The sequence below is a fragment of the Procambarus clarkii genome, chromosome 71 (assembly GCF_040958095.1).
Source record: "Procambarus clarkii isolate CNS0578487 chromosome 71, FALCON_Pclarkii_2.0, whole genome shotgun sequence".
NCBI classification, from domain to species: domain Eukaryota; kingdom Metazoa; phylum Arthropoda; class Malacostraca; order Decapoda; family Cambaridae; genus Procambarus; species Procambarus clarkii.
Window position 1 is genome coordinate 9,713,050 of NC_091220.1, and position 21,412 is coordinate 9,734,461.

Here is a 21,412-nt window from a genome sequence, read left to right on the forward strand (position 1 = left end):
GTATTTATGAATGTGTACATCTTTCCTCAATCTTTGACGGCTTTGGTTACATTTATTAAACGGTTTACAAGCTTGAAAACTTCCCAATCAACTGTTGTTATTGTTATAAACAGCCTCCTGGTGCTTCAGAGCTCATTAACTATTTAATTATTGTAAACAAAGCTGCCAAAGATTGAGAAAAGATGTCCAGGTTCGTAAGTGCTTGCGCAACTGCTTTGTGAATCTGGCCCCCGGTCCCTTTTAAGCTTGTTTTACCCCGGGCCAGGTTTCGCAGAATGGTGTTACTTCAGTTTTGTAGCTGTCACCTCTCCTACTTCCTGGAAAGTCTCCCATCAGCAAGAAGACTGAAGCAGTTGCCGATATTGAAGCTGGGACCCCACCTGTTAGCAGCTCAGTGGACTAGGGGATTTTTTTTTTACTCATCTTCAAATGAACCATTTTGTTTTGAGTGATTTTTTTGCAGTGTCTGTTGGCTGTTTCAGTACTTCATTTTTATGAAACATACAGTTGTTTGAATTGTCTCAATTACTTTCTGGTTGCTATGCACGTGAGGATAATCGTAACACAACCCATCTTCCTGGTTAGATAGTACCTATTGTGACGATCGTCAATAGTCACGAACTCGTACGTACAGTACTTAGCTCTTAGATAATAGTATACTGACTAGTAAGGAATTCTTTTAGAAAAAATGAAGCTAAAAAACAGACTTAAATATTCCTTGATCTAGTATAGCAGACATTTTTTTTTTTTGAGATATATACAAGAGGAGTTACATTCTTGTACAGCCACTAGTACGCGTAGCGTTTCGGGCAGGTCCCTGGAATACGATCCTTGCCGCGAAGAATCGTTGTTACAACCAAGTACTCATTTTACTGTTGAGTTAAACAGAGGCTACAGTTAAGGATTTGCGCCCAGTAAATCCTCCCCGGCCAGGATACGAACCCATGACAAAGCTCTCGCAGAACGCCAGCGAGTGTCTTACCACTGCACCACGGAGACTAGATGAGGTGAGACTAGATATATACTATATTAGGCCTCAGATATCATGCATTAGGCCTAGAAAGGTTAGGCTAGGTTAGTTTAGTTTGTCTTTGCAACACAAGTAGAACATAGTTTTCCAGTTTGTCCAACTCAATAGTGCTGATTTCTACTTTCTAATTTTGTTTCATGTTGGTATATAAGTATGGTCCTGGTCGTTACTATAAGTATTACCAAAACAGGGCGGGCGGGCTGTGGTAACAATCCCCTGCTCACTGTGCCTCATCTAGGAGACCAGGTTCTAGTTCTGGTCTCGGACAGCCCAACACCATACCTATGACTGATGTGACTGAGCTACCTCAGTCACAATGTTTCAGGGAGCCACCAAAGGACCTCCCTTAGAAAATATATCTCATTTACAAAAATGTTACTCAAAATATACTCTATCAATATTGTAAAGTCTGCAGAGTTTTGTATTCTGTTCCAAATTTCATTAAAATCCATTAACAATTTTAGCCTCAAGGAATAAAATAATAAATAGGATTTTGAGAATTGAATTTTTCCATCTAAAACCCAGCACTGAATGTAATGAAATGCCTCGATCAAGTAGAGCCCCGGTGGCTCCCTGAAGTTATCTTGCTGAGATTGCTCCATTCTAATAGTCAAATCAGTGGCAGGAGTTCTGTTCAGGGGCCTCGTGGCCTGGTGGATAGCGCGCAGGACTCGTAATTCTGTGGCGCGGGTTCGATTCCCGCACGAGGCAGAAACAAATGGGCAAAGTTTCTTTCACCCTGAATGCCCCTGTTACCTAGCAGTAAATAGGTACCTGGGTGTTAGTCAGCTGTCACGGGCTGCTTCCTGGGGGTGGAGGCCTGGTCAAGGACCGGGCCGCGGGGACACTAATGCCCCGAAATCAACTCAAGATCCTCAAGATAACTAGCCAACCATGGACCAGAGTCAGAACCTGGCCCCTTCACAGAGGTGCAGGGAACTAATAAAGATGTACCCTCCCACAGGAAAAACATCCAGACCTTCAGGAAATCTTTAAAGATAACTGTAAGGTTACCAGAAAACAATGCCTCAATAAAGCCAACAACTCTGCCAAACAATTAAAATGAAATGAGATTCATTTAAAACCAGCTTGAACCCATTAGTACAGTTGAAATTGAAATAAGTTTATTAAGGTAAAATACACACAAAGGGATGAGGTAGCTCAAGCTATTCTCACCCCGTTCAGTACATCGTGTTAATACATACATAGCCACACATCACAACCAATAAACATATTACCGAACATTCTGAGAGATAAACATATACATTTCCTCCTTTACACAAGTAGTATGGTATCAGATGTACACACAAATACTTTTATGACCTAGGTATACTGTATAGACAATTTGCAAGACACCTGCAGATAATTCAACAAAAGATTACAGTCTTGGTGCAAAATTCTTATATCTCTCCAGAATATCATCAACCTTTACATTGTGACACATCCAGGCTATTTGTTCAGGAACAGTCCTTATCTCAATGTTTCTATATACATTAATCAACGGACAATCAAGAACATAATGGGCAAGGGTGTGAGACCTTAACATACCACATAGTTTACACTTTGTGTCATTATCATGAACACCTGTACCATATTCCCAGTAATATTTGTACCCAAGCCTGAGCTGCATGTTCACAGAATTAGTACAATTAGTCACCTCCAGGTGGCCTGACTCCAGCCCATAGCCGTCTCCACTGATCAGTTCTGGAGATGATGAAAATCCACTGATAAACATGGAGGAAAAAAGGGGAACCAGGAATCACTGGGATTCTGCCAGAAAATGAAGTTTCATTACATTCAATGCTTGATTTTTGGGTGAGCCACCCAGTGGCTCCCTGAAGTTAACTAGCCACTGAGAAAGAAAACACAGGAATTACCAGCGAAGATGGGAGGTGGCAGGTATAAAGACAGGAGAAAACCCAGACTAGGAAATGCAGACAAAAAGCAACATACAAAAGATTGGGACCAGTAAGATCATCCCAATTCCGATGTGCCACAACTGTTAGACTGCTAAAACCCCCAAGCCTGAATCTCAGCCCAAGACCCCTTCTAATTTGGTGTGCTTGCAAACATCTTCTGCTCGATGGTAGACTGCAGGTTGGCTAGACATAATGAAACTGTGGATGACCTGGAAAGCGAGAGCACTTCAAACAGTTGACGAAGAAAAAAGGACCAACCAAAAGGATCAACAGGGGCAGAACCAGTAGCCCACAGGTAGCTGCAAAGAGCCACCGACAGACAAATTAGAAACCCCGGCCAAACCAACTAAACAGCAATCATCAATGGAGCGCTCCAGAACCAAGCCGACTCATTCTTCACCAGAAAAGAAGCAGAAGGCTGCAAATGAACAAAATGCAAACAAGACCAAAACAGCAAAACCCACACCTCCAGAGAAAAGCATGAAGCTCCCTACATAGCAGCTGCAGGCGAGACCCCCAAAACCAGCGTTGACTGTAATAAAATGTCATTATCTGGATGAGACCCGGAGGCTCCCATGAGCTGATATGGATATACAGTATTAGACTTTGCCATCAGTGTGAATGGAGTTCTTAGGCCTACTGGGGACTATGAGTCAGAACCAGGTTCCCTCAGAGAGGCATGAGGAGAAATGGCCTATAGAATTGCACATACGATTTGGAGCATTCAATGTCTGCCATCGACTGGGTCAGGCACCCAGAATGGAAAGCATCCAAAAACACACCCCTATTATGGTTGAAACTACTACTGAAAGTCAATCGAGTGGACAGAACTCCCCAAAGAAAACCGAGAAAACGAGCATGAAGTCACCTACATGCCATGCCGCCATCAGCACAGCTCCCCCCTCCCCAGAAGGGGGAAGGGAGAACCCCAGACCCCTCACAACGGCTACCCACATCTTCATTTCAGAGGCTGGATGTCAAAAATACGCAAAAAAACGCCGACCGGAGGGAGGGAGGGATGCCGGGAAGCCTCCGGGTTTCACCCAGAAAATGGCATTTCATTACATTCAACGCTGATTTTCTGGGGGAGCCCCTTCAGCTCCCCAGAGCTACTTACCAAAAAAAACAAAAACAAGAGGTACTTACCCGGGAGGCGTTCCTCAACGAGAAGTTGAGACAACTGGCTGCAACCGCTGACCCGGCTCTCGCTCCTCAACGAGAAGTCGAGACAACTGGCTGCAACCGCTGACCCGGCTCTCACTCCTCAACGAGAAGTTGAGACAACTGGCTGCAACCGCTGACCCGGCTCTCGCTCCTCAACGAGAAGTCGAGACAACTGGCTGCAACCGCTGACCCGGCTCTCGCTCCTCAACGAGAAGTTGAGACAACTGGCTGCAACCGCTGACCCGGCTCTCGCTCCTCAACGAGAAGTCGAGACAACTGGCTGCAACCGCTGACCCGGCTCTCGCTCCTCAACGAGAAGTCGAGACAACTGGCTGCAACCGCTGACCCGGCTCTCGCTCCTCAACGAGAAGTCGAGACAACTGGCTGCAACCGCTGACCCGGCTCTCGCTCCTCAACGAGAAGTTGAGACAACTGGCTGCAACCGCTGACCCGGCTCTCGCTCCTCAACGAGAAGTCGAGACAACTGGCTGCAACCGCTGACCCGGCTCTCGCTCCTCAACGAGAAGTTGAGACAACTGGCTGCAACCGCTGACCCGGCTCTCGCTCCTCAACGAGAAGTCGAGACAACTGGCTGCAACCGCTGACCCGGCTCTCGCTCCTCAACGAGAAGTCGAGACAACTGGCTGCAACCGCCGATCCAAAGTGACACAGGCCCGACTAGGCCCAGGAACAGTGACCAGGTAGTGTTGCAGCCAGGACCCTGTTTGAATGCCAAAAATCCTGTGCCTGAAAGTCAGCCCAAGACATGTTATCGAAGATGGCAGCAAGAGAGGGTAGAAACATGCACGTGCAGCTGCACAAGGCCAACATCCCGAGGAAGCACAGGGGCAAACAAGCATGCATTAAGGCACCCAAACTCGCCCCCCAGGGAACCTGCAGAACGGTAGCAGCCTCCCACCATTCGAACATGTGGGTCTGAGAAAACCCATGCCACGCCCCCTGCAAAAAGAAAGGGCAGTCAGCCAGCCAGGAAGACTCCAGGACCTTATAACACACCCATACGGGGAAGAAGAACCAAACTCAAATGAGAGTGGATCCGTCACAGAGGCAGAATCCGGGTCTCACAGGAGGTATGCCGCAAGTGCCTCCCAAACCTCCTTAGGCGAGATTAGAGGGGCAGAAAACCTCTGGAAGGAGCCGAGGAACCCAAAGAAACCTGGAAACGAACCAGGGGAGGAGCTGACCACAAATCATACTCATACAGGGAAGGAGGGGATAAGAAAGCCCCTCCCCCTGCAACAACAAACCCCGTGAAGAGGGGCACCAAAACACAAGCGGGATCAAAGGGGACTCCAGGTCAACTCCGCCTCCACCCCAGGATCCTCCAAACCAAGACCCGGGGCAGAGCAGTCCCCCATACCTTCTACCACTGAAGAAAAGGCAGAGTCCAGGAGAAAGGTAGAAAAGAAGGGGGGTCCTGCTGGTAGGACCCAGAAGCCTTGGCAGGAGGAACAGGCTCGAATGCCTCCATTCCCGACCCGAATGGGGCAGCCCCCGTAGCTGCCCAAGTTTCATCACCAACTAAACCCCGCCCCAAGTTTCATCACCAACTAAACTCCGCCCCGAGTTTCATCACCAACTAAACCCCGCCCCGAGTTTCATCACCAACTAAACCCCGCCCCGAGTTTCATCACCAACTAAACTCCGCCCCGAGTTTCATCACCAACTAAACCCCGCCCCGAGTTTCATCACCAACTAAACCCCGCCCCGACTCTGAAACCCTCAGATGTTTGGGAGCCTGGAGCAGGAAGGAAACAGGGCGAACAACACCAACCGGGGAAGGACTGGGGAGCGCGGACTGAACCAAAGTCAAAGCGACTAACACCCCCCTAGGTTCGGGTCCCTGTAACCAAAGTGGGGCAGCTTCAGGACATCCAGATGGGCAACCAACCTAGCGCGTTGCAGGAACCTAAACCAAGCATGCAATGTGGATGCTGCCTGTACCCGAACGTCAATGTTTATAGAATGGGTAAATTGGAGCCAAGGAGAGAACACCTCTCACAAAAGGTGTTGTTGACCCAACAAGCAGCATAACAGAAGCAAAACTGGTGACTGTCACCCTGAGACAAGGGCACAGAGCAACCTTCAAACTCGCATGAAGCGAGCTGGAACTCGGAAGACGCATCCATCGGTCCACCGAGCCCCAACAGGTTTTTCTAGGGCCTGTAGGCTGACTGCTACGGGAAGCCCAGGCAGGGTGTTGCAAAGACTGTTAAACCAAAGAGCTAACAAAGAGTGATGAACTAAAACTCTGAAACCCCTGCGATTTGTACAATCATGGGGGCCTAGAGGAGGGCCACCAAAATATCCTAAGTGGACTAATAGCCAAACAAAGCAGACCCCCACCAGGCAAGAAAACAAAAATAAAAGAAAACCCCGCAAAAGTACAACGTCCCTGGAGGAAACAGGAACAATGCCGCTGCATAGGTTGGCAAGTTTTGCAACACCTTGCGCCCTATCCAGCAACAGTGCCACTTCCTACCCAAGGCCATACAAAGGCCATGAATCCCTAGCTGGCCCTAAGGGCGGGGTAAATGCCAAGCAGCAAGACCACAGCATAAGAGGAGTCCCGAAAGAACTATGGCAGGTAAACCTAGCACCGAAGGGTAGCACTTACAGGGCGTTTAGAGAAGTCAGCCATAAGTGCATGCAGCCTCAGTACACTGTAGTTACTCCTGGCTACCACCGCCACAACACAGCAGAGAACACCACTAAGGAAAATTCAAAGAAATCAACGCCAGAGTTGATGACGGCCCCAGATCACATTAGCCAACAAACTGGGGGGTAAGTTCACGGGGTTTGTTGTAGCCGGTGCCAGGGGTCCTGGGAGGGCTGCGCAGATAAGCGGTGCAGCGGTGGCGGTGTGACATTTGCTTGTTTGTTGGTCGAGTTCTGCCTCCCTGTTCGGTCTTCAGCTGCAACATTCTTACCAAGTGGGTTTGTTTTGTTATGCCTACTTTTCTGGGTGCCTAACCTCAGTCGATGGCAGATAAGGAATACCCTCAAACACGGGTGAATTTTCCAGAAGCCACTGCTCCCTGTGCCTCTCTGAGGGGGCTAGGTTCTGGCTCGTGGTCACTGGTAGGCTGAGCTCCATTGACTAATGCCCCAAACTAATATATCCCATATTAGTCCGATAGCTCCAGGGAGCCGACAGTGCTCCCCACAGAAATATTGTATTTTTTATAACAATGGCAATTCTGCTACTGTATGAATATCATGTATCCCTGAGGGCTAAAATTTTGCATATTTGGTAGAACGTATCTTGAGATTATCTTGAGATGATTTCGGGGCTTTAGTGTCCCCGCGGCCCGGTCCTCGACCAGGCCTCCACCCCCAGGAAGCAGCCCGTGACAGCTGGCTAACTCCCAGGTACCTATTTACTGCTAGGTAACAGGGGCATTCAGGGTGAAAGAAACTTTGCCCATTTGTTTCTGCCTCGTGCGGGAATCGAACCCGCGCCACAGAATTACGAATCCTGCGCGCTACCCACCAGGCTACGAGGCCCCTAACATCCTACCAAATTTCATGTAAATATGAGATGGTTGGGTTGGGAGCTGTGATAATGATTCAACATAGAATGACCTAAAATAAGATTACAGCCAAAGGCAATTTATTGCTAAATTTCTGTTTTAAGAAATAATGAAAAGATGCACGAAGTTATAATCATCTGACCTGCTGTATAGGCTGCTGAGACTGCTGTTGCTGCTGTGATTGTTGTTGTTGTCCTTGCTGGGTCTGCTGCTGAGTTTGTTGTTGTCCTGGTTGTTGAGCGGACGACTGCCTGAGCAATTCTACATCTTTCTTATCACGGCTACCCTGCATAAAAGTAGAGTATGCTGCTTGCCCTGCAACCTAAAATGCATAAATGTTTACAAATCATCATCTCATTTCCCAATGTCAATGAGTGGGGGAGGCATTCCAGCAAAAATCAAGCGTTGAATGTTATGAAACACTCTTTTCTAGGCAGCCTCAGTTGCTCCCTGGGGCACTGGCTCTGGTACCACAGACATAGCCAAAAATCTACCAAACTTAACCACTGTTATGTTCTTCCCGTGGTATCATGGGAAAAGGGGGTGCATCACCCTACATATCATGTTTGTTAGGGTATCATAAGACTGAAAACTCCAGCAGGTACAAGGCGGCTCACATCCTGTTCCTCAGGACTCCAGTAAACAGATGCCACATTGACAAAAATTGCCTGCATCTCTCCTGGGTGTGAGAGCCTCAAGTGATTCATCGCCTGAGGCTCTCTCTAACTCTCTGTAAGCCAGAGCAGCCAAGGCTGGTGCATGCAGCTGCAGCTCACAGCACAACTGTGCAGGTCAGGGCAACACCACCACTTAATAATCACGAATAAAATAATTAACTGCAATCATCTTGCGATGGTAGTGCCTCATATGATCCTGACTGTAATAAAAAATATGTTCAAGGTTCAAAATTATGCCCAAGCTCACCCACTCCAGGATGACCTGACGAAGCGAAGGGAGAAGAAGCCTGTCCCGATCCTCCGAGAGGAGGAGCCGCCCAACACCAATAAAGGTTTGAGGACACGACCTGAAATGCCCACGAACCATGGGACCAAGCATGGGCAAACAGAGCCAGCCTTCCCCCCAGTGCCCCGTCAACGAGAAGGAGATAGTGTCCCTTCCGAGAAGCCAACTTACGTGCAGAGCGAACACTGCACCGACAAGATGAAGACGACTCCAGAGGAGACACCGGCACAGAAGCTGGCACCAAGGGCACACCTCGACCTGCAAAGACCTCAACCCTGGCATGACCTTTCCTGGAAGCGCGAGAATGCCCGCCCCAGATCACCAGCAAATCAGAAAGAGGACGGTAACTAGCAGAAGCTGCTTGCAAAAACTGAGAAACAATTGAGTTCGAAAACAATAACAGACAGAAATAATACTGCCGACACGTGAGGTGAGAGCCAAAAAATAGACGCTGCCTCCCAATGGATAGGCAGGTCAGCATAAAATTTCAGCAACGCCGCTGACGACCTAACTGCCGAGGCCAACACCCAAGATAACAGTCCGGCACTCAGCGCCTCCACATCCTCCACAAGGCAGTTCGAGGACAGCTCAAAAAGAGAAAAGAAGTGAAGGACCGAGGCCAGAAGGCCGTAAGAGTGAAGATCCTCTGCAACCAAGGCAGCCAAAAAAGTAAGAGACATGGGCGTGCAACTGGAACAAGCCATCTTCATGAGGAAGCACAGGGGAGTAAGGGCACGCATTTAGGTGCTCAAAAGCGCCTCCCAGGTAAACCTGCAGTACTGTAGTAAGCTCCCACCAATCAAGCAAACGACGGAACCCGTGCCAGGCACCAAGCAAAAAGAAAGGGCAGTCTGCAAGCCAGGAAGACACCGGAACCTCATAACGCATCCAATATAGGAAGAAGAACCAAACTCAAAAGAGACTGGGTCCATCACACTGGCAAAGTCCAGATCTCGTAGAAGGTACACACCAAGGACCTCCCGAACCTCTGCAGGGAAAATCCGAGAGGTGGAAATCCTTCAAAATGACGAAGCCACAGAACCCAAGGGAACCCAAAAATGAATCTGGGGAGAGGCTGAACCCGCATCACTCGTACAGGGAAGGGGGATACGAAAACTTTGAACCTTGCAACAGCCAACCTTACCCCGAAGGTTCCAAGGCCCAGGCAGGATTAAAAGGGGGCCCATAGTGCCTCAGGCCAACTCCTCCCCAGCCCTGGAATATTCAAACCCAGGTTCCAGAGCAGAGCCAACCTCCACCTTTGAAGAAAAGGCAGAGTCCAGGGGAAGGCATCAAAGAAGGGGGGTCCGCTGATAAGACCCAGAAACCTCAGCGGGAGGATCAGGTTCAAAGGCCTCCGTCCCCGCATCAAATGGGGCAGCCCCCGGAGCTGCCCGAGTTTCATCCCCAACTAGACAGCTCTAGGAAGCACACAGGGAAGCTGTGCACATGCAGCTCCAAGAACTCTTAACTCCTGGCTCAAGCTGCACAGAAGTGTAAAGGAACAGCCACAAAGGGGGGGGGGGGGACACTTAGCAGAATTCTGGACATTGGAGTCAAAGTGACAGAGAGGGCAACCAGACCCCTCTACCAATACAACTGAGGATGGAGCAGCCAATTGACCTGGTAACTGGGTCCACCCATGCGAAGAGGCCCATGGCAACAATGAAAGGGAAGCCAACTGAGTATACACACCAGATCTAACTAACAGGCTGTCTCTTCTACCTCAAAGGTGGAGGTGAGGTGAACGAGCTTGTGCTAATTTCGTGAATTTTTTATCATTTGTTAACACTGTTGGGGGAAGTTCTTTTGCAGGTTCTTAAGGGAAGCTGCAGTTTCATTTATATCAACAGTGGTCTGTTTTGTTTCACTGGCTTTTTGGGTCTTCCTCGGTGATGGCAGACAAATAAATTCATAGAAATTTCATTGCAAGTACCACTGCTTCTTGTGGTACTCACTTGGCCCTCTAGAGGGGGGTCAAGTTCTGGCTTGTGGTCTCTGGTAGGCCAAAGAGAAGTCAGTGACTGATGGCACATAGTAGTTTGGCACTATATCAGTACAATAGTTTCAGGGAGCAACCAGGGGGGGCTCCTCCTCACAGAGAAAATGCCTTTGAATAACAATAACCCATGCATGATCCAAAGACCAAGGAACAACAAGTGTGCCAAGAGATAGCAAAATGTCACTGAAACGGAAAATAAAAGAAGGGCATGAAGAGAGCGGCCACCAGCTTAACAGACAGCTAGTTAATGAGTTGAAAAGGCCACACATGAAGAATGGAGAAGAGCCTCGAATAAACAACAAATGGCTCCCGACAGGCCACCAGGGAGCCAGCATGGCCACCCAGCCTGCAAATTTCTACAGCCAGGACAGCACCAGGAGCAACAGTTCAACTGTAGCAAAGGCATACAGAAACCCCCAATGGGACTCGGTCAGTTGAAAAGTATCCACCACAAGAGCATCACAACTTGAGAATGGAGCCCCATAGAATGAAGCTACTGGAACCACCATACGAGGAGGCCCACGGTGACAATGAAAAGGAAGCCAACTGGAACACACACCAGATCTAACCAGGACTGAACCAGCAGCAGAACCAACTACAAATTCACTTGTCCACAAGGAACCCAAATTTGCGGAGCCGAGAAAAGAGCAGAACCCTGGCTTGAAGACATGCGGACAGGCTGGGAAACCAAACTAGCCAGATGTCAAAGCCAGCAAGACATGAACCACAACCTAACAACAGGAGAACCCAGCTTCAGTTAGGGTGATTTAGAATCTTGTGCTATCTGCACCTCTGTGAGGGGAACCATGTTTTGGCCTCCAGTAGGCTATTAATGACTCACAAGGGCCTGGTGTAATTTGATAGGTGTGGAGCTATTCAGAGCGGCTAGCAACGTGGAGCCACCTTGGAAGCCCTCTAGTAAATACTGCACTGAACATGGTCTCCACTGCATAATAATAATAGTGTTCCTCCTTCCCAAGGAAGCTGGAACACTAACTCCACATGCCTGAGCACAGAGGCAAGCTGGACCACTCTGTGACCTGAGCTGTCATAAAGTGGTGTACTACCACCATATAGTTTGCTGACAATCACCATATTATTCCCTCCCTTTTACAAACTCTTTTATCTCATTAGTCAACCTATGCAGTTTGGTATGCTTTGCCTTCACTTTCTGGGCAGCTTTATTCAGTTTTGGGCTGATGATCTACGATGAATGGTTCCTCTTGCCTCTGTGAGCACACCAGAATCTGCTCCTGGTATGTGGTAGGCAAGACCAGGGGTTTGGTAGTGTTGTGGTTATAACTGTGGTATAGTGCCACAGCCAGGGGCTTGGTAGTGTTGTGGTTGTCACTGTGGTATAGTGCCACAGCCAGGGGGGGGCTTGGTAGTGTTGTGGTTGTCACTGTGGTATAGTGCCACAGCCAGGGGCTTGGTAGTGTTGTGGTTGTCACTGTGGTATAGTGCCACAGCCAGGGGCTTGGTAGTGTTGTGGTTGTCACTGTGGTATAGTGCCACAGCCAGGGGGGCTTGGTAGTGTTGTGGTTGTCACTGTGGTATAGTGCCACAGCCAGGGGCTTGGTAGTGTTGTGGTCGTCTCTGTGGTATAGTGCCACAGCCAGGGGGGGCTTGGTAGTGTTGTGGTTGTCTCTGTGGTATAGTGCCACAGCCAGGGGCTTGGTAGTGTTGTGGTTGTCTCTGTGGTATAGTGCCACAGCCAGGGGCTTGGTAGTGTTGTGGTTGTCACTGTGGTATAGTGCCACAGCCAGGGGGGCTTGGTAGTGTTGTGGTTGTCACTGTGGTATAGTGCCACAGCCAGGGGGGCTTGCTAGTGTTGTGGTTGTCACTATGGTATAGTGCCACAGCCAGGGGGGGCTTGGTAGTGTTGTGGTTGTCACTGTGGTATAGTGCCACAGCCAGGGGGGGCTTGGTAGTGTTGTGGTTGTCTCTGTGGTATAGTGCCACAGCCAGGGGGGCTTGGTAGTGTTGTGGTTGTCACTGTGGTATAGTGCCACAGCCAGGGGGGGCTTGGTAGTGTTGTGGTTGTCACTGTGGTATAGTGCCACAGCCAGGGGGGCTTGGTAGTGTTGTGGTTGTCACTGTGGTATAGTGCCACAGCCAGGGGGGGCTTGGTAGTGTTGTGGTTGTCACTGTGGTATAGTGCCACAGCCAGGGGGGCTTGGTAGTGTTGTGGTTGTCACTGTGGTATAGTGCCACAGCCAGGGGGGCTTGGTAGTGTTGTGGTTGTCACTGTGGTATAGTGCCACAGCCAGGGGGGCTTGGTAGTGTTGTGGTCGTCTCTGTGGTATAGTGCCACAGCCAGTGTACTGAGAAGCTGAAGGCCAGCCCAGAAAACATACAGCAGTGTCATTAGTCAACTAATCCTTCTGGGGTTGTTCTGTTTATAACTATGTGGACTATCGTACACATACAATATTGACGTAGAAGATAATTACTCGGTAGAATTTGGTACTATTCACTTTATAGAGCCTGGAAAAAAATAAAATAAAGCTAAAATTAAACTTAAATATCCCTAGGCTTAGTATAGTACATATATGTACTATATTAGGCCTCAGAAAGTATGTATTAGGTCTAGGAAGGTTAGGATGGGTTAGTTTAGGTTTTCTGTGTAACAAATACAAACCCCTTTACCAGATTGCTCAGATTAAATAGTACCGATTTCTACTATCTAATTGGCTCTTATGTCAAGATATGTACGATGATCCTCAGCGTTACTTTAAGAGGTATCTGAACAGGAGGATGGGCTGGATTAGTACTACACTATATTGTATATATACAGGCATCCCTCATTACACACAAACTACTGTATACAGAATTTCATTAAAAGAAACATAAATTACAGGCTAAATTTCATAAGCAATACAGTATGTTGTATGGAATTCACATCAGACAGATTGTTGTATGAAAATTTACATTACGAAAATATATAAATAAAACTCAAAATCGGCCTTGAAATAAAGAAAAATTTCAGATATGAATGTAACGAAACGCCTCTTTCTGGATAAGCTACCGATGGCTCCCTGAAGTTCTCTTATTGAGATTGCTCCATACAAGTGGGTCACATCAGATGAGGGGTATCCGTTTGACCTACCGGGAACCCAAGCCAAAACCTGGCTCGCCCTCACAGTGTGAGAGTAACAATATAACACCACAAAATGAAAGAATTCAGAAAGTCGGAGAAGCTTCACAGACAACTGGAGGAATAAAAGACCCAAGCCTCAAAATTGAAAAGAAATCAGCAAATGATTCACAAAGACCAAGAGAAATATTCAAAATTAGCCCAAAATTAGCCCACCAGACAGTCCAGCTTCTACATGCAGCCACCCAGTTTTGGAGCTGATGAACAGCCCATGAAAGAACTGACTAACCTATTAGGAAGGGAGTGAGTCATGGAGCTAATGGGGCTCATCCAGAAAGAGGCTTTTCATTACATTCGACACAGCTTTTCTGGGGGAAGTTCCTGGTTACTCCCTAAAACTAACCACCGAGAATGAAAATGAGACTTAACAAGTAGGAGGAGAGGCAGCATACACGAGGACAAAGAAGAGAAAGCAAACAGGAAACACGGCCCAGGGCAACACATGGCCAACTGGGACCTGGGACATTAACTGAACACCAGGACACCAACTTTGTTAGAATGCCACAACCCCTCAGCCCAAAAATCAGCCCAGGACAGGCTGGAGAAGACTGTGGCCAATGCAGCATACTTATGACCATCATGGGTTTGAGAGGAGACTGCAGGCTAGTTCGATTGGATGACACTACTAACCTGGGAAATAAGAGCCATGGAACAAGGAACCACAGAAACAGTGTCAACTAACAAGGTATTCACCAAGGCAGAACTGGTGACCCACAGGTAGTAGCGAAGAGCCACCACTGGACACAACAAGTGATGCACCCCCAGCTGGACCAATCAAGAATAAATCACCAACAGACCCCTCCAAAAACCAGCATTGAATGTAATGAATCTCCATTTTCTGGGTGAGCCCCAGAGGCTCCCTGGAATGATTGGACTGATATTAGCTATATTAGTCTGGGGCTTCAGTCATATGGAGTTTTGCCTATTGAGAACCATGATCCAGAACCTGGTTCCCTCAGAGAGGCAAAGGGAGCAATGGCCTATGAAAACTCCACTTTTTGAGAGTATATTCATGTGTGCCATCAACTGGGGTTAGGCACCCAGAAAGGAAGGTATCCTAAAACAGACCCCAAATGGTAAAAAATTTCAACCCAAGACCAAGCAGAGCCCAAGCACTCCTCCCCAACAAAAACAAGACAACAAGCAAATCAACTTCAAACTGATGCATTGCTCATTCGCACCCCTCATGAGACGGCCAGGTTTTAACCAGTTCGAAGAGCGAGCAAACTGAAGAAAAAGTTGAAAGGGTCCACACCAATGCGAAGAGGCCCATGGCGACAATGAAAGTGAAGCCAACTGAGAACACACACCAGATCTAACTAGCAGGCTGTCGATCTAACTAGCACCCTCCCTCCCTCCCTCCGGGAGGGTGCCAGGGAGCCTCCGGGGCTCACTCAGAAAAGGGCGTTTCATTACATTCAATGCTGGTTTTCTGTGGGGAGACCCCTGTCGGCTTCCTGGTGCTAAATACCCAAAGATAAGTAAAAGAGGGACATACCTGGGAGGCGGCAGCACAGTGTGCCTCATGACGAAGACAGGACAAGTGGCTGTAACCTGCGACCCAAAGCAACACAAGAACGTCGAGGAGCAGGGACCCTGTTTCACTTCCAAAATCCACGCGCCCAAATATGAGCCCAAGACATGTTACCAAACACGGCATCCAAAGAGCCCCGAAAAACAAACCGGAACCGAAGGGGCCACAAGAAGCCCAGGAGAAGAAAAGAGAGCACCCAGTCCAACTACCAGGACGGCTCAGACGGCGCTTAAGCAGGCCGGAAGTGAAACAACGCCGGTCGGCCGAGCGGACAGCACGCTGGACTTGTGATCCTGTGGTCCTGGGTTTGATCCCAGGCCCCGGTGAGAAACAATGGGTAGAGTTTCTTTCACCCTATGCCCCTGTTACCTAGCAGTAAAATAGGTACCTGGGTGTTAGTCAGCTGTCACGGGCTGCTTCCTGGGGGTGGAGGCCTGGTCGAGGACAAGGCCATGGGGACACTAAAAGCCCCGAAATCATCTCAAGATAACCTCAAGATAACGCCCGCGACAGCTTGCAAAACGGCGCAGAAGTAACATCAATACTGAAAGCAAGCTGAAGCAGCTCCACCAGGGCCGCACGACATGAGGCGACAGTGTTAGGCATAAGGTAACGGTCCTCGAACAACCAAGAGAGAAAGGACACCACCACCCTATCAGAAAGCGACGAAGACGCAAGAAGAAACGGAAGGACCGCCAGGAAACTACATACTGCCGCCGAGACGAAACCACAGATGGGACATTAACAAGGAAGCTACCTGATCACCATAAAGATGATGATAAACAAGAATCAAAAATACCATTTGCGAAGACTGGAGGAGAAGATCGAACCAGCCACGTGATGTTCCGGTTCGATCTGCTGGAAAAGGCGGAGCAGCTGGAAAACCTCCAGGTTCAGACACCGGGCAAGCAGCGCCTGAAACCACGGAGAGGCCGGCCAACATGGGGCCAAGAGGACAACTCTCCCCTGGTAAGTCTTCAAGCGAGTCAGGACCTGGAGCAACAGCTGAACCGGGGTAAAGAGGTATAGGAACCGCCACCTCGACCAGTCCTGCTGAAAGGCATCGACCATGCCGATGCAAAGAGGTCCACTTCGGAGCATCCGAACATCCGACCAAACCGCAGCCGAGAGGCGACGCGTCCGTGAACACATCGAGCGAAGGCCCTGGTAGACACTAAGGCATTGAACCCTGAAAAACCTTTAGAGGAAGCCGGCGACGCAGCAACCGACGCAAGGCCCCCGGGGTCCAAACCCAGCGATCGCGAGAGAAGCACAAGGGATGTCCCTGAAGGAACCAGAACAGCCGACGAAGCCAAACCCGACCCAGCAGGTAGACCATCATCGCAAAGTTCAGGCTCCTGAACAGACCCTCGAGCAACCGCCAGATGACTCGGGAGCCCCCAAGAAACAGGCGCAAGCGGGACCGCAGCCGTAGGGGAGACTCCGGAGGGAGAGACAAGGAAACGGTTCGAGAGACCGTTCGAGAGAGACTCTCAAAACACAGTGCTGAAACTATGTCTAGAGCCAGAGCACATGATTGTAGCCTCTAGCATCAGCCTAAGCACTAAAGGGTGGATAGCCGGCGTGTGGGGTCTGGAGCACCCCCTTCACCCTCCTGCGGAGGGGGGAGCTGCGAAGACAGGGCACGGCGACATGTGACATCATGATCGTTTGCTCGTTTCTTTTAGGGGAGTTTTATCTACTGTACTTGTTCGGGATTTGGAAGCAATATTTTCACCAGAATAGGGGTTTGTTTTGGAACGCTTACCTTTCTGGGTGCCTGACCCGGTCAGTGGCAGACATAGAATGCTTCCAATCACACGGGGGTTTCTATAGGCCATTGCTCCCCTTGCCTCTTCTGAGTGGGTTAGGTTCTGGTTCGTGGTCCCCGGTAGGCCCATAAACTCCATATACATGACTGATGCCAAAGTCTGAGATTAGCATATCAGCCAAGTAAGCTCTGGGGAGTCGAAGGGGCTCCCCCCAAAAACAGTATTTGTTCTTTTGGTATTGTTAATTAGCACCCAGGAAGCAAGAAAATCCAAGTACAAAGTCTCTATCTCTTGTAGTTTAGCCGTAGTTGCCTAGAGATTTTTTTTTTTTAAATTAGTAGATTTGCAATATGGGTATAACTTTGTTGACCTGACAGCCTGACAGCTGAGTGAACAGCATTTCAGATTCGTAGCCCTGAGGTTCTGGGTTTGATCCCTGGTGGAGGTGGAAAAAAAATGGGCAGTTTCTCTTTCACCCTGATGCCCCTGTTACCTAGCAGTAAATAGGTATCTGGGAGTTAGACAGCTGACTGGACAGCGCTTCGGATTCATAGTCCTGAGGTTCAGGGAGCGATCCCCGGTGGAGGCGGAGACAAATGGGCAACATGTTTCTTTCACCCTGATGCCCCTGTTACCTAGCAGTAAACAGGTACCTGGGAGTTAGAAAGCTACTACGGGCTGCTTCCTGGGAATGTGTAACAAAAAAAAAGAGGCTTGTTCCTTTTTGGGCCGCGGGAATGCTAAGCCCCGAAATCATTTCTCAAGATAGCTGCTATGGGCTGCTTCCTGGGGAAGTGTGTAACAAAAATGAGGCCTGGTAAGAGGACCAGGCCGCGGGGACACTAAGCCCCAAAATCATCTCAAGATAAGATAACCTATTTTCAATGTTTCTCACTTTATATATTTAGTTTTTTCACTCTAATAAGTTGTATTTATGTGTCAAAGATGGTGTTTGTTATGTATAACCTTGAAAATATACATAAATACAGATATATGCGCACAAATATATACACACCATGCATTTATTAATACTCCGGAGTCCGGAGTTAACAAAGGCCCTGATCGGCCGAAAGGTTCATCTCTCTTTACCATTTCTCTGTTGATTTTTTGCATACAAATGATCAGTGTTTCGTGATCATCAATTGTGTGTGTGTGTGTGTGTGTGTGTGTGTGTGTGTGTGTAATTATTACCTAAGTGTAATTACCTAAGTGTAGTTACAGGATGAGAGCTACGCTCGTGGTGTCCCGTCTTCCCAGCACTCTTTGTCATATAACGCTTTGAAACTACTGACGGTCTTGGCCTCCACCACCTTCTCACTTAACTTGTTCCAACCGTCTACCACTCTATTTGCGAAGGTGAATTTTCTTATATTTCTTCGGCATCTGTGTTTAGCTAGTTTAAATCTATGACCTCTTGTTCTTGAAATTCCAGGTCTCAGGAAGTCTTCCCTGTCGATTTTATCAATTCCTGTTACTATTTTGTATGTAGTGATCATATCACCTCTTTTTCTTCTGTCTTCTAGTTTTGGCATATTTAATGCTTCTAACCTCTCCTCGTAGCTCTTGCCCTTCAGTTCTGGGAGCCACTTAGTAGCATGTCTTTGCACCTTTTCCAGTTTGTTGATGTGCTTCTTAAGATATGGGCACCACACAACAGCTGCATATTCTAGCTTTGGCCTAACAAAAGTCATGAACAATTTCTTTAGTATATCGCCATCCATGTATTTAAATGCAATTCTGAAGTTAGAAAGCATAGCATAGGCTCCTTGCACAATATTCTTTATGTGGTCCTCAGGTGATAGTTTTCTATCTAGAACCACTCCTAGATCTCTTTCTTTATCAGAATTCTTTAAAGATTTCTCACATAATATATAGGTTGTGTGGGGTCTATGTTCTCCTATTCCACATTCCATAACATGACATTTATTAACATTAAATTCCATTTGCCAAGTGGTGCTCCATATACTTATTTTGTCCAGGTCTTTTTGAAGGGCATGACAGTCATCTAAATTTCTTATCCTTCCTATTATCTTAGCATCATCAGCAAACATGTTCATATAATTCTGTATACCAACTGGTAGATCATTTATGTACACAATAAACATCACTGGTGCAAGAACTGAACCCTGTGGTACTCCACTTGTGACATTTCTCCATTCTGATACATTGCCTCTGATTACTGCCCTCATTTTTCTATCAGTCAGAAAATTTTTCATCCATGATAGAAGCTTACCTGTCACCCCTCCAATATTTTCCAGTTTCCAGAACAACCTCTTATGTGGAACTCTGTCGAAAGCCTTTTTTAGGTCCAGATAGATGCAGTCAACCCAACCATCTCTTTCCTGTAATATCTCTGTGACTCGATCATAGAAACTGAGTAAATTCGATACACAGGATCTTCCAGATCGAAAACCATACTGTCTGTCTGATATTATATCATTTCTCTCTAGGTGTTCTACCCATTTAGTTTTGATTAGTTTTTCCAATACTTTCACTATTACACTTGTCAATGATACAGGTCTATAATTGAGGGGGTCTTCCCTGCTGCCACTTTTGTAGATTGGAACTATGTTAGCCTGTTTCCACCCGTCTGCTACGATTCCTGTACACAGGGATGCCTGAAAGATCAGGTGAAGTGGAATGCTGAGCTCAGATGCACATTCTCTCAGAACCCATGGTGAAACGCCATCTGGGCCAGCTGCTTTGTTCTTACCGAGCTCCTTGAGCGCGCGCGTGCGTGCGTGCGTGCGTGCGTGCGTGCGTGCGTGCGTGTGTGTGTGTGTGTGTAATTTAATTACCTAAGTGTAGTTACAGGATGAGAGCTACGCTCGTGGTGTCCCGTCTTCCCAGCACTCTTTGTCATATAACGCTTTGAAACTACTGACGGTCTTGGCCTCCACCACCTTCTCACTTAACTTGTTCCAACCGTCTACCACTCTATTTGCGAAGGTGAATTTTCTTATATTTCTTTGGCATCTGTGTTTAGCTAGTTTAAATCTATGGCCTCTTGTTCTTGAAGTTCCAGGTCTCAGGAAGTCTTCCCTGTCGATTTTATCAATTCCTGTTACTATTTTGTACGTAGTGATCATATCACCTCTTTTTCTTCTGTCTTCTAGTTTTGGCATATTTAATGCTTCTAACCTCTCCTCGTAGCTCTTGCCCTTCAGTTCTGGGAGCCACTTAGTAGCATGTCTTTGCACCTTTTCCAGTTTGTTGATGTGCTTCTTAAGATATGGGCACCACACAACAGCTGCATATTCTAGCTTTGGCCTAACAAAAGTCATGAACAATTTCTTTAGTATATCGCCATCCATGTATTTAAATGCAATTCTGAAGTTAGAAAGCATTGCATAGGCTCCTTGCACAATATTCTTAATGTGGTCCTCAGGTGATAGTTTTCTATCTAGAACCACTCCTAGATCTCTTTCTTTATCAGAATTCTTTAAAGATTTCTCACATAATATATAGGTTGTGTGGGGTCTATGTTCTCCTATTCCACATTCCATAACATGACATTTATTAACATTAAATTCCATTTGCCAAGTGGTGCTCCATATACTTATTTTGTCCAGGTCTTCTTGAAGGGCATGACAATCATCTAAATTTCTTATCCTTCCTATTATCTTAGCATCATCAGCAAACATGTTCATATAATTCTGTATACCAACTGGTAGATCATTTATGTACACAATAAACATCACTGGTGCAAGAACTGAACCCTGTGGTACTCCACTTGTGACATTTCTCCATTCCGATACATTGCCTCTGATTACTGCCCTCATTTTTCTATCAGTCAGAAAATTTTTCATCCATGATAGAAGCTTACCTGTCACCCCTCCAATATTTTCCAGTTTCCAGAACAACCTCTTATGTGGAACTCTGTCGAAAGCCTTTTTTAGGTCCAGATAGATGCAGTCAACCCAGCCATCTCTCACCTTTAGGGGTGGGTGGGTGTGTGTGTGTGTGTGTGTGTGTGTGTGTGTGTGTGTGTGTGTGTGTGTGTGTGTGTGTGTGTGTGTGTGTGTGTGTGTGTGTGTGTGTGTGTGTGTGTGTGTGTGTGTGTGTGTGTGTGTGTGTGTGTGTGTGTGTGTGTGTGTGTGTGTGTGTGTGTGTGTGTGTGTGTGTGTGTGTGTGTGTGTGTGTGTGTGTGTGTGTGTGTGTGTGTGTGTGTGTGTGTGTGTGTGTGTGTGTGTGTGTGTGTGTGTGTGTGTGTGTGTGTGTGTGTGTGTGTGTGTGTGTGTGTGTGTGTGTGTGTGTGTGTGTGTGTGTGTGTGTGTGTGTGTGTGTGTGTGTGTGTGTGTGTGTGTGTGTGTGTGT

General features: G+C 47.5%; 1 protein-coding gene across 1 annotated transcript in view; it reads right to left on the reverse strand.

Annotated features, from left to right (window-relative positions):
• LOC123745508 (putative transcription factor SPT20 homolog-like 2) overlaps nt 1–21,412 on the reverse strand; it is a 175,663-nt gene that overhangs the window by 113,808 nt on the left and 40,443 nt on the right. The window contains exon 10 of the mRNA XM_045726086.2: nt 7,810–7,989. Within this exon, the coding sequence (XP_045582042.1) occupies nt 7,810–7,989 (180 nt within the window). The remainder of the gene's footprint in view (nt 1–7,809; nt 7,990–21,412) is intronic.